This window comes from Pseudopodoces humilis, chromosome 2 (assembly GCF_049639895.1).
Source record: "Pseudopodoces humilis isolate 2021_Gansu_Grassland_sample_001 chromosome 2, ASM4963989v1, whole genome shotgun sequence".
Classification (NCBI taxonomy): domain Eukaryota; kingdom Metazoa; phylum Chordata; class Aves; order Passeriformes; family Paridae; genus Pseudopodoces; species Pseudopodoces humilis.
In genome coordinates this window covers 59,521,834-59,534,465 of record NC_142201.1, presented here as the reverse complement: position 1 = coordinate 59,534,465, position 12,632 = coordinate 59,521,834, and the positions used below count along the sequence as shown (strand labels likewise).

The following is a 12,632-nucleotide window of genomic DNA, read 5'->3' as shown; positions in this document are numbered from 1 at the left end:
AGACTAGCCTCCACTAGGCTAGAAGTAGCTAAGTGGCTGGGTTGATCCTAGTGAAGGCAATATGCACGTCCTTACCAAACTCCGAGTGTCCTGACAGCCTTAGGTGGTATTGCCATGATGCTAGAGCTTGGTTATTATTTTGGGGATATTTCACCTCAATGCATCTTAAGCAAGGTAAGAGCTGAGCTGCAGCCTGTGAGATGTGGTTGAGTAGCACGAAACTGAAGGGCTGATGAATGATACACTGGAGTATTACACAAAGGCTGTGGGTTGAGTTTAAGATTGCTGGGATAGTGAAGAAGAGATGTTTAGGGTAGACAAAGTAAATCTGGTACACTTGTTAATACTGACTGTCTGAGAGTCATGTCTTGCATGAACCATCCTTAGAGCCAAACCTGGATGCTGTCCTGGACAGAGTTAGTTTGGATTGTTCACAACAGAGCTATGAAATAAATGGGGATGGAAGGAACAGAAGTGATCAAGCTTCTAGTGCTTGGGTTCATATCGCATCCCATTTTTTTGAGCAATTTAGTTATAAATATTTAGATTCTACAGTTACTGTTTTCAGCCAAAAGTTCCTAAATTTCAACAGGAAAATGACACTAGATCTGAATTTTATATAACAATATAGGATTATAGGATTGAAGACACAGCAGCAGTGGCCACATTAATTATAATCAATTTTCGTAATTAAATATGGGTTATTAAGACATCAATCTGCGTGGATAAGAACACTCCAGATGTCAAAGCTGGATTTTTACCAGATAGGGTGTCTGTAGGCACAGCTGTTATCCCACAAATCTTTGCAGTCATCAGACATGACTTTGCTATAATTTCTGTGCTACTTCTAGTGCTTCTGCATCTCCTGTATTGACCCTGCAGTTCTACAGAAGGAAATAAGCTTCATGCTTGCTTTCATTTGCCAGCACCTGGTACATTAAATATATATATATATATATTTGTGAAGGGCAGTGATGCAAGGGACTGTGCACCAGTCCATCCCTTTAAAGCACACTGCCCTTGCAGTCTCCAAAGTCTGCAGAATGATTTGTGTACAAATGAAGATCGTCTCTGCTGCAGAGCATGTTAGGAGGGACGGGGGAGGGAGAGACTATTGGTGCTGCCTTCTTGGGGCAGCCCTAGGAGACGCAACCTTGTGGATATGGAAGCTTTGGGAGCTGAGCTGCTGGTGGCAGGGTCCCAAGAAGCGTTATAACCATCAGGCAGCCTGTGGCTTTCCATATGGCATTTTACTTTACTCCTTCCCCTGCATGTGTGGAGAGTGCTGTTAAGACCTAGGTGGTCTGGGAAATCAGGACACCTGGCCAGTGGTGTGTTTTTAGTGCAGCTTGATCAACTGAGGACAAAGAGGGATGAGATCTGTATGTGCAGAGCTGGATCTCCTTAGTTCTACTGAGTTAACCTGGAGTAGCACTGCTAGCTCTTTTACATTTGGCTTAGAAGTTACCAAACATCTTTTATTTACTTATGATATTAAGAAGGTTGCTGGTTATCCCCAGCCCTGCAGATCCCGTGGATACACTACCACTGGTTAGATGTGATCACTCAAAGGATCTCTATTTTTAATAAGTGGATCATGTATTTGTCCTCTATTCAGGTAGAATTAGGAAAGTCAAAGTAAAGAAGTTTTCTGATTGAGCAGAATTGAAAGGCTGAATTAGAATTTTTTGGACCATTGCATTGAGATTTATCTGAAGGTTAGTTTTTAGTTTATTTTACATCTTTCTTTGTACACTCATGCCAAATAGAATCCAGAAAAATCCCTTGTGAGAGACTGGACTATGACTCAAAACAATTGCCCATTTGTGAAGGCACCAGGGTGCTTTGCTGAGACCACATTTGTAATCCCCCAGGAAAGAGATGAGTTTTTGGGTGTGTAGTGGCAAACCTCTGGTCTGCATAAGACAGAGGGGGTGAACATATAACTGTCAGAGTCTGCAAGCTGGGCTTTGAGGCCAATGGAAAACAGAGCTTGTGGAGACAGGATGGTGCTTTTCACCACGGCAAATTGCCCACTCTTACACACACCCCCTCATCAATGGATCAAGACCTTCAATCATCACTTCGACCAACAGCAACACTCAAGCCTCATTGTAAATCCAGGGGTGGTTGTTATGTATCTTCCTACTCTTAGGCTTCCTTTCTCTTTCTTCCTTTTTTAACTCTTGCACATTTTAAGTGATATCTTTATTCTTTCATATTGTCATATTACTGTAGATAATAGTAACCAAAAATGGCTATATAGCTGCATTCCATTGCAACCAAATTGTTCATATATATATACATGTATACATATATATATACATGTATACATATATACATATATATATATATATTTACAAACACTGATCATTCAGTGTGTTTTTTAACTCAAACCTGCCCCAAGAGATCTATTAGCAAAAACCTGGGTTACCTTCACCTTCAGGGATGGGTAATAATAATAATAATAATAATAATAATAATAATAATAATAATAATAATAATAACTCCTGGGTCACCCCCAGGAGTTATTCCCTCTGTCACAGGGAAGGGCTGGGTTAAAAAAAAAACTCAGAAATATATCAGAAATGTATGTCAGAAATATATCAGAAAAATGTCAGACCTCCCCTTGCTTCTGTTGGCACCTGGTTTATTAGTACAGATCAGCTTTGCTGTCACCTTCTGACTCCCTTTCTGCCTGGGTGCTGTGATTGAGATGATGAAACTTCAGCTTCAGCTGGAGGATCCTCAGAAAGCAGTACATGTATTGGCATGCCTGCCAGTCAAAAGTTCAGGAAGGGGAGGTGCTTACCAGGAATTGAAACTGATTTGTGGTAACTCCAAATGTCTCCCGAGCTGTAGCAGCAATACGGTTTCTATCAAGGGAAGGTACTTGTAAAACCACGTCTGGGGTTGGGGGATGGAAGGAAGGCAGCAGGTACAGGACAGCTACTGCCTCTTATACTCCATCTTCCTCTCAGGGTAACCCCTGGCACGGCAACAGTGAAATGGAGAAAGGTGAAAATGCCCAGAAGCTGACAGCATCTGAAGAGAAACGAAGAGGCCAAGCATCAGCCCACCCACAGCAGCAACATCGGTAGTAAGTAACAAGGACTAAGATGGTTCACCTGTACTGGGTGTCTGCTCTCCAGCTTACTCAAAGTGTACACCTTTAAGAGTGTAAATACTTTATAGAGAACATAAATGTGGCTGAGCACGCAAGCAGCATGTCGTCATCTTCTTGAAGCCTCCTACATGAGACCTGAATTGTTCTGGCAGGCTTCTTGAAGGCATGGCTTACACCCTGTGCTGTGTGGCCAGCTCTGTACCTTGGATACTGGAATATGTGGTGTCTGCTTCTTGGCATCTTTTTTCAAAGTGAAATTTCAAATCTGGTTCTAGCTCCTTGATTTCTGTTTCTCCTAATATTTCATCTTGGAAAGTCTAAAAATACTTACTTTAGCTTAAGAGATGGATATAGGCTGCATTCCAGCACTGCTCGGAATGCAGTCAAGGACACAGAACAGCTTCCAGAAACTTCATGCTGACAAAACTAAAACCAAAGATTCAGCTCTTGATTTTATTTTATGCTTTATTGGAATCTATGCTTAGTCCATCTCTGGATTTCCAGTGGCAATCCTGCAATAGCTTGCATAAACTGTGTCTTGCAGATATAATACAGAATAGAAACTGAAAGCTCAGTGTGTGTGTGTGTTTGTGTATTTTATGCACATGTGTTTAATCTAAATATGCTTAGATGACCATAGCTAAGTGTTTAGTCTTTTTCCCCAAATGTGCTTTTTCTGAGTTCTCAGTAACAGTGCATATAATGCTAAGATTGTCATTATTGTTACGTGCTGACTTTGCTTAGCTTGCTTATTTTTTTTCCGGTTTTCAAAGCGCAGCTGGCAAAACTGCAAACTGTTTCAGTTTCCTTTCCCTTCTTTCTGGGTGAAGAAGGTGGAGCCACCTGTGAAGGAGGTGGCAGGCAGCTTATGGTGAGCAGAGATCAGCAGCTTTCCATTGAAATCCATGAATGCTTGCCTGTTAGGTAGTAATGACACAGGGACTATTAAGAGCTGAGCCCCTTTAAAATCCATCAGTGCTTTAATGTCTGACTTTCAGGAGAGCAAACAGCAATTCCTTAGTTACAGTCTGTTTATTTTCTGCCACTTCTAAATGTGAAAAATGCTGTCTTGCCTACTCTCACAGTGCCAGGTATCCACAGTAGAGCAAGGACAGCCCCAGTTTGTTTATGTAGTTGTGATGTATGCATTTTGTTGCTGTTTAGGTTTTCTTCAGGGGAGGAGGGGGCAGCAGGGCTAGTGGGAGTTTTTCAATTGGCATGACTGCCTTTACCCAGTTTTTGTCTGGCATACAAACCCCTGGTATAGGTTAGGTGAATAATTAATCAATTGGTTTGCCAGAGCTCCCTGCAGAATTTAAGGCCAGGGCACGTATAATTACTGTTCCCTCTTTCATCTTGCACGATTCTTGCAGACATAAAGCTGGTGTGCATCCACTGCAAAGGCTAAGTAGTATTTTTTGCATGTGAAAAGATTCTCTCTGTGAGTTCATAAAGTTCTAACAAAGAATTAGTTCCTAAATCTTAGATGTACAAATTAAAATCTGCATTAGTATTCAGTTAGTGAGAAGAGGGATAGGGGAAAGGCAGGTTGAAACAGAAACCATGTAGTATGTACTCAAAAAATGTAGTGAAAGAGAGTGGGGTTTGCATCTGTCCCTTGAGAAGGGGGATGCTACCAGGCATTTGAATGGGATGAAGCCACTTAAACTGCAATTTCCTTAACTAACACAGATCAAAGGAGAAGACAGCATCTGAAATACTGAAACAGAAGAGCGGAGATCTTTATTCTTAAGAAAAAAAAAATTGTTTCATTCATTTTTACTTTGTTTATTTGCTCAAGTTACATTTCAAGAAAGATTTCAGATTAAAATATCATTTTGGCAGTGATAAAGCTGACTCACCTTTTTAGCCACCAACCCATTTTAATATGACCTTTAAAACTAAAATACTGGGACACCTTCAAAGTGGTCCATGTTTTCAGGCTCTGGGATAACAAGAGCAGTTGGAGAGCTCAAGTCATGGGGTGACATAGGAGAAAAAAAAAGCTCAGACTAGCGTTACTGAAGGATTTCTGGAATATGCATAGCAGAGGGAACATGAGGGGTCCAAATAGGATGCCTCTGTGCCAAGTAGTGTCTCTATTCCAGCTTCTGCTTGCTATTTTTTGGAAACAGACAGGCATATGGTTTTGCTGCCAGCAAAGCAGGAGTTGGAGTCTCTTTTAAAGGCTCTGTGTAAATTGTTTCCATGCAAACTCTCTGTCTCAGGCTGTGAGAGAAATTGGCAGTGGGAAAACATCTCAGGAGCATCTTAGGGGTGGATCAGGGGACCTTTTGTTTAGATTGGATACAAGAAATATGTGTGGGATGTAGCCTGTTGCAGTCCTGTTCAGTGCTCAATATTCAAACTGGATTATTAAAAATGCAAGGTGGAAAGCTGATATTACAGGGTAGTTTTGCTTTGGAAAAACCCTTCTATGATATATCGAGGATGAGACGTGACAATAAAATGGTCCATATTAAGAAAAATATTTGTTCAAATGCAAAATTGAAGTCACATTTTGCAGATCCCCATCCAGTTACACGTAGAATGTGGTTTCAGGCCATGCATGGACAAAAAAGTCACCAGGATGACAAGAACTTGAAACTGCATATAATAAGCTTGCATTTAAATGGCTTCACTTTGTCTGCTAAGTGCCATGAAATTAACTTGAGGAAAGCAAATTCCCAAATTGCCCCCGTTCATACCTATTCAGAAACAAAAGTCTGTACAGAAGAAAGGTGGAGGAAAGTGGGGAAATTAGAGGGTGAACTATAGCTAGTGCCTGAAAAAGAAACTGCTGCCCCCATTCAGCAATCTGCCTTTAGCGCCTTTAAAGCTGCCAGGAATAATACTGGTTCTGGTAAAATCCATTAAAAACTGAAATTCAAAATAATAAAGCCTGAAGATATATTGCTGCACAGCTGGTAACAGTCCCTCATCATTTTGTTTGAAAGGAGAGTGAACTTGGTAGAGTGCTTGACTCGAGAAATTGTATTCTTTGATTGCTGGAGCCAAATCTATGAGAGCTTTCTTTCCTTCCTTTTCCAATCTTAACCCTGAATTTAAAACAAAACAAAACAAAAAACCCCCAAAATATCTATGTTGTTATAAGACCCCTCATCCTTTTGCTGACAGACTATACTTAGCAGTTCTGATTTTCTTTTTTCTTTAATGAAGTTTCTTTAAAATAAAAAAAAAAGTCTACAGCACTGTAGGTACATTTTTAGCAAAATGATTGTTTTGCCCACTGCCCAGGCACTGGTGGGAGTGCAAGACAGGTAATTTGAATTATAGAAAATCTGTTCAGAGTTTAGCTTTCCACTTGCTGCACAGGAGAAATCTCCCAACTCTGTCTTTCAGGCTGATGTACTATTGTTTACAACCCAGTAGAGCAATTCAGAGATGCCTGGCTTTCCTGTGGTCAGTAGCCAGCCTTTCTCCAGGCACAGGATTGGTGGCAGGGTCTATGTAAGACAATAACTATTCTGTTAGTCTGGACTGTGGGGGTTGCTGTTCTGTATAGTGCCTGGGGGAGGGAAGTCCTTCCAAATTCTGTATTAGAAGATTTTTTTGGAAGAGATTGTTTTGCACAAGCCCTGATATGTTCTTTTGATACATAGCTTGATGAGGAGCAGTGGTGAGATGATGAATAAGGAATGTATTGGAGGATGCTGCGTTTGGGCAGGGGCGATGTAAGGACAAATTCTCTGATGCTAAGACAGCAGAGGAGGAAATACATTGTTGAAAAGAAAAGGGAGGAAGCAGAGATGAACATGCCACTAGCTCAAATCTCAGTGTTCGCGTGACATGGCATCTGACCTGTGGAGCTCTCCAGGCATGCTGGCAAGCCTGACATGCAACACTTGCACACCTCTGCAGGGGATAGCTCAGCTCAGCCCTTGGTGTTGCCAAGCCCAGCGCCTGGCCTGCCCACATATGATGAGCCATGCTTCTCACAGCTAGGGATTACCCGGGGCTCCAGCTGGCTCTGGCATGCTCCCTACATCCCTGACACGGTGCTGGACTGAGGGAACAGAGGGTGCTGGACTGCCCTAGGACAGCATGAGCCTGGCCATGTCTGGCTTTTCTAGACTTTGCTGGGTCTGATGCTGATCTACAACACTGCCACAGTGAAATCTGCCCCTTTGGTCTAATCTGACCACAAGCACAGGCTGACTAATAGCACATTACTGTTTTCAGAGGAGGGAAAGCTGTGCTGTGGGCCAAGTGTGGGCTGACAGCATTTGATCCCTCAGGGTGGCAATTTCCTTGGATCATTAGAAGCTGGTTGAGATTGTCCAAAACAGAGTACTGGCTGAAGCACCTGCCCTTCTTTCTGATGTGCCAAGACCACAACAAGCTGCTGAGTCTGAGCCTCATCTAAACTGTTAGAAATTCAGTTCCAAGTTTAAGTTTTAGTCTTTGGACCAAATTTTAACTTCAGGAATTTCTCTACAAGAGTGTGGGTAACAGCAGAACCTCAGGTCTGTTTCTTTCCTGCAGATTTCTGACTCTTGCTTTCTCCTGGGCTGCTCTCTGCTGCTCTTTCCCTTCTCACTCTTCCCCCTTGCAAATTCACTTCTTCAGGATTTAAGTATTTTCTTTAACCAAAAGCCTCACAAGGCCAAAAATATTGTCTGTTCTTAATGAAAGGGACCAGACACAGAAGTGAGTTATCCTGGTTTAATAATCTTCCAGGCATAATTTGAACTGTGGTAATTAAGTTCATTCCTGGCCTGTGGAAAACACAGGATAAAATCCATGGAGGTAGATTTTTGGTGATAAACATTTTCTGCTAATGTATTTCATTTTCTGCCTCTTGTGTTAAGAGCACACACACAGTGAGGATGAATCAGACAGTGTGTAATGCTATGCCCCAGTAAATCACTTTTGCCTCTGAGCTGCAAACTGGTAAGATGCTGCCACTGATAAAGATGGAAAGCCAGAGCTCCAAGCCTGCATGCAAGGTTTGCACACTCTCCTCAAGCTCTGCTTATGGCACTGCTGGGACACAGAGCATATTGCTCAGCTGGGGTCTAGAACTGTGGCTGTCAATTATCATTAGCATCTGGCTGTGTGTGCATTGCAAAATAGCGATACCTACAGGACAGTTGTCTGCTTGCTGGATTTTGGCATCTTGTAGCCCTTTAATTTGGCAGCTTCTGCACTGCTCAGCAGCATATGGCTGCTCCATCAGGCACACGAGCCTTGGTGAAAACAATACTTTGTGGTGGTCTGGATTTGACCGCTCTTAAAGCAATTCCTGATAAAGGAACACAAAGTTCAGGTTATTGCATCTTCAAAGGAAATTCAAGAGTTGACTTTGGCAGTTTGGTCTCTTTTATCTTTTAAATTCAGTCTTAACATACTATCTAATGCAGTATCTCACTCGTATCTTTCCCTAGGTCCCTCCTCAGACTGAATCTACCCATGTCTCCCTCCCAAGCTTTAGTCATTTGTGTTGCTCTCCAACTTCATTCTACTTAGTTTCTGTCTGTTATGCAGAGCACTCTGCCCAGCAGAGCAAGATATTTGGCTTTCAGCTCCGTGATATTCATGTGCCAATGCACCCACGGTATAAAACGCAATGGAACTGGAAATAGTTTGTAACACCCATTCCTTTTGTAACTCTTTAAACTATTTCACACTTCATTTGAAAATCTCTCCTGTGGCAGATGGCTAGAGTGGACTTGAGGAAAAACTGAAGAGCAGAGCTCTGAAAAACTATTACCAGTGAAGAGCAGTCCTCAGATGTTTTTTTCAGTTTTAGAAATAAACCATTTTATACAAACCTGAAAGAAAGTAGAACAAAAGTTGCTATGGTCAATGCCTTGAAAGCACTGAAAAGGTGTCCTTGAGCTAGTTAGAAGAGTAGACTTACACATACGTATCAGAATTTAAGTGTTCAGACGTGGTATTCCTAATGTTACTGATCAGGCAAAGTATAAACGATCATTACAGATTATCTATGACTGAATTGCATGTTTCTCCTGACTGTTATATATCTCTCTCTGTATGTGCTGGTTTTGACTGGAGTAGAGCTTATTTTCTTCATAGTAGTCACTCTGGGGGCTACGGTTTGGATTTGTGACCAAAACAGTGTTGATAACACAGAGATGTTTTTGTTACAGCTGAGCAGGGCTGACACTGAGCCAGGACCTTTTCTGCCTCTCACCCCACCAGAGAGAGGGCTGGGGGTGCACAGGAAGTTGTGAGAGTTGTGGGACAGCTGACCCCCAACTGGCAGAGGTGTACCCCACAACATATGGCATCGTGCTCAGCATACACAGCTGGGGGAAGAGGAAGGGTGAGATGCACAAAGTGATGGTGTTTGTCTTCCCAAGTCAGCACTACATGTGATGGAGCTTTCCTGAGGATGGTGGAACGCCTGCCTGCCCATGGGAAGTGGTGAATCCATTCTGTGCCCTGCTTTGTTTTTGTGTGCAGCTTTTGCTTTACCTGTATTTATCTCAACCCATGAGTTTTCTCACTTTAAACCTTCTAACTCTCCCTCCCATCCCATGAGGGACGGAGTGAGTGAGCAGCCATGTGGTGCCTAGTTACTGACTGGGGTTAAACCACAATGATAGATTGTTACCTAGCTATTTATATACAAGGGTATATATTATGTGTATCTGCTTGAAAAATCATAGGAGGTTACTTTTTTTTAAATTTCAATATAGATACATTTTCTTATTGGGTTATAACTTTCTTACTCTCATTAATATCTGTTCAGTCTGTGTAATGAGTCAATACATTCACATTTTCTGCAGAGAAAATAAAACAAAAAACACTCATCAAGATTAATATGATCCATAAAGGCAGAAGATGATTTTTCTTTTTTGAAGGGCTGTAACTGGGGTAAGATGTTCTTTCTCCCCTTTCCAGTGATTTCTGCACTTGTATTTATAAAACAACCCTACCTCAAAGATACGCTTAAGTCTTGTAACAATTAGAATCATTATTAGGGAAACTGTAAAGTTAAATTCTTCATAATCTTTTCTGTCTGTGGATTTTGAAGCACTTCATATATTGGTATAAAGCACAAAATTCTGCATACCGCTGATAGCTTAAAATCTTCACATTTCCTTAATTTCTCCTCAGGTAAGTAGGATAATTTGCTCCAGACTTATGGCTACTGTGGCAACTTAGAAACTGACTGGAATATTAAATTGACAGTCTGTAGTGGGTTTTATAGGCTTAACTGGATCATAGGTTTTTCCTGAACAAAGAAATGACTTACAATATCCTGCAAACTGAATAAAAACACAAGGTGAAAGCTGGTGGTGGGATTTTGTATTATCTTTTCTCCCTTCAAAAACAGAATCTCAAGAAAATAAGGGATATTAGGTGCGGGTTTTAGAACTGGTAGGGCAGAGTTCCTCAGGCAACAGCTCATCTGGCTCTTCTCCTGTAGGGTTAAAAGGCAAGAAGCCAGTTTGTACCCTGACTTTCACCCCTACCACAGGAAACTTACCATGTACGTGCTCCATGTGGTGTACTCCATCCACCTAAGCCAGTGCTTCACCACCCTCACATGAAGGAATGTCTTCCTACTATCTTACCCAAATCTGCCCTCCTTCAGCATAGGGCCATTTCTGATACCAGTACCCAAATCCACACTCTGACATATCTTTCCAGAGACCAAGGTGAATGCCATAAAGTTAGGTAAACTCAATAATGCTTCCCCACCACCTTTTTTTTTTTTTTCCTCATAATTTCTAATAACTAAAAGCATTAGATAAAAGGCAAAGAAAACCTGGTGTTCTGTTCTCCCCTTCCCTCCCCCATTGGAGACTTGACATCCTCACTTTATTTGCCTTTTTTTCAATAAAATGGAAACCAGCCTGGCTTTTAGATAAGCACTGTTTTAAACACACTGACTCTTAATCTGCTCTCTGGATGGTAAATGTACTGTCACCTCTACCTCTTTTGTAAACTGATTGATCTTTGCTGTATTTCATGCACAGTCCTTCTGAGGTGCTGATGATGAGGCCACTGTCAGGTACCACAAGAATGGGCCCCACCTGGCCTCCTGGGGTCTGAGCCTTTCAGCCAAAAAGCAGAAGCATATAAAGGAAATGATTAATGCCCAAAGGGCTAGATTTGATACCATGATTTCTCATATACGTTCAGACAAGCTGAGGTCTTTTCTAAAAAAAATTGATTATAACTTAAATCAACCTGCAAATGCTGTTTGAAATCATCAAAGTACATGGTATAAAAACTCTTCTGCCCTCTAGTGCTGTGAAGCAGTGTGATATCTTAGCTATACTGATCGGTTTTTGGGAGGGGAAGATATGTAGCATCGCAACCCACAATTTCATCCACTTTTATCACTGCCAAAGGGAAGGGAGGGGAGTTTAAAAGGTACTTAATAATTTTTTGTGTATGAACTTGAGAGAAATATGATCTTAATTTCTGAAGCAAAAACAAAAGCTACTAAAAAAGTCTTGAAACAGATAAATTGTGCAGCAGCTTGTTAAGGGCACTTTGGGATAAATTGGAAATGCTACTACTCAATCAAACAGAGAAAAATCTGAAACAACATCTCTGATAGGGAATGTTATGCCATAAGTGAGATGTGTTGTCAAAGCTCCTTTTAAGTAATATTTGCAGTTGTGTGGTGAATGCCAGCGGGGCATTGCTGTGCTCTTCACTCCTGCCTTTGAGGGTCTGGGATTCAGTGGAGACATGCAGAACAGTCTCACCATCTCGGGGGCACCAGAGTATGCTGGCAGAAAGGGAAAAGATCATATTAAATGGCACTGTTAAAGCTCACGGCTCTATCTTTACTAGTTTAATCTCATAAATTAATCCACATCTTCCTAGAATAAGTCTTCAAAGAGAAAGAGGTAATTGGATATAAATACTCTCTTACTAAATGCTGAATTACACTGATATGGCAGCAGGCAGCTTTGGGCGCTTTGATCTTTTTGCATGATTTTCATTCCCCTTTTAAGCCTTAGTCTTGGGCCTTATTGTTCCATTACTTTTCCACTGCCAACTTCAATCTCTGCTAACTAGTTTGTCCTCTAGCCACTCCCTATGGCCCTTCCTGAAGAGGTTCAGCCTTCACCCCTAATTATTCTTTGCTAGCTGTTCTCCTTGTGCTTTCCCTGCAATGCAGCCAGATGAAATATTTGTGTCCACATGTGCATATAAAACCCAGCCAAGACTCTGATGTGTGGGGCCAACTTCTACTTAGTGCATTTCTGGTAAACCTGCACCCCCATGGCACAGCTTTTGCTGAGTGGGAGCCATGTAAACTCCTACTCACACAATACACCATGGAGATAAAACCCTTTGTCTTCTCCAAGTGGAACTGACATGTTTTCATCACTCTTTTGATCACCTCGAGTCTCTTAATACACTGTGAACCCTGTCTTGTCTCTTTGCTGTCACATTAGATCGATAGCTCCTTGAGACAGCAACTGCATTTTGAATTAACTCTGGCAAAACAGGCCCTTGTCCTGATTCAGTGAGTCACACAGCAAGATGA

General features: G+C 41.6%; 1 protein-coding gene across 4 annotated transcripts in view; it reads left to right on the top strand.

Moving 5' to 3' along the window:
- Positions 1 to 2,817: 2,817 nt before the first annotated feature.
- The window catches only part of EPSTI1 (epithelial stromal interaction 1), a 49,235-nt gene continuing 39,420 nt past the window's right edge, over positions 2,818 to 12,632 (top strand). For all 4 annotated transcript variants that reach the window (XR_015771867.1, XR_015771866.1, XM_014263351.2 and 1 more), the window contains exons 1-2: positions 2,818 to 2,889; positions 2,982 to 3,100. Coding sequence is in view for 2 of the 4 variants with exons in the window: in XM_014263351.2 (XP_014118826.1) it covers positions 3,009 to 3,100 (92 nt within the window). In the remaining 2 variants the exon portion in view is untranslated. The remainder of the gene's footprint in view (positions 2,890 to 2,981; positions 3,101 to 12,632) is intronic.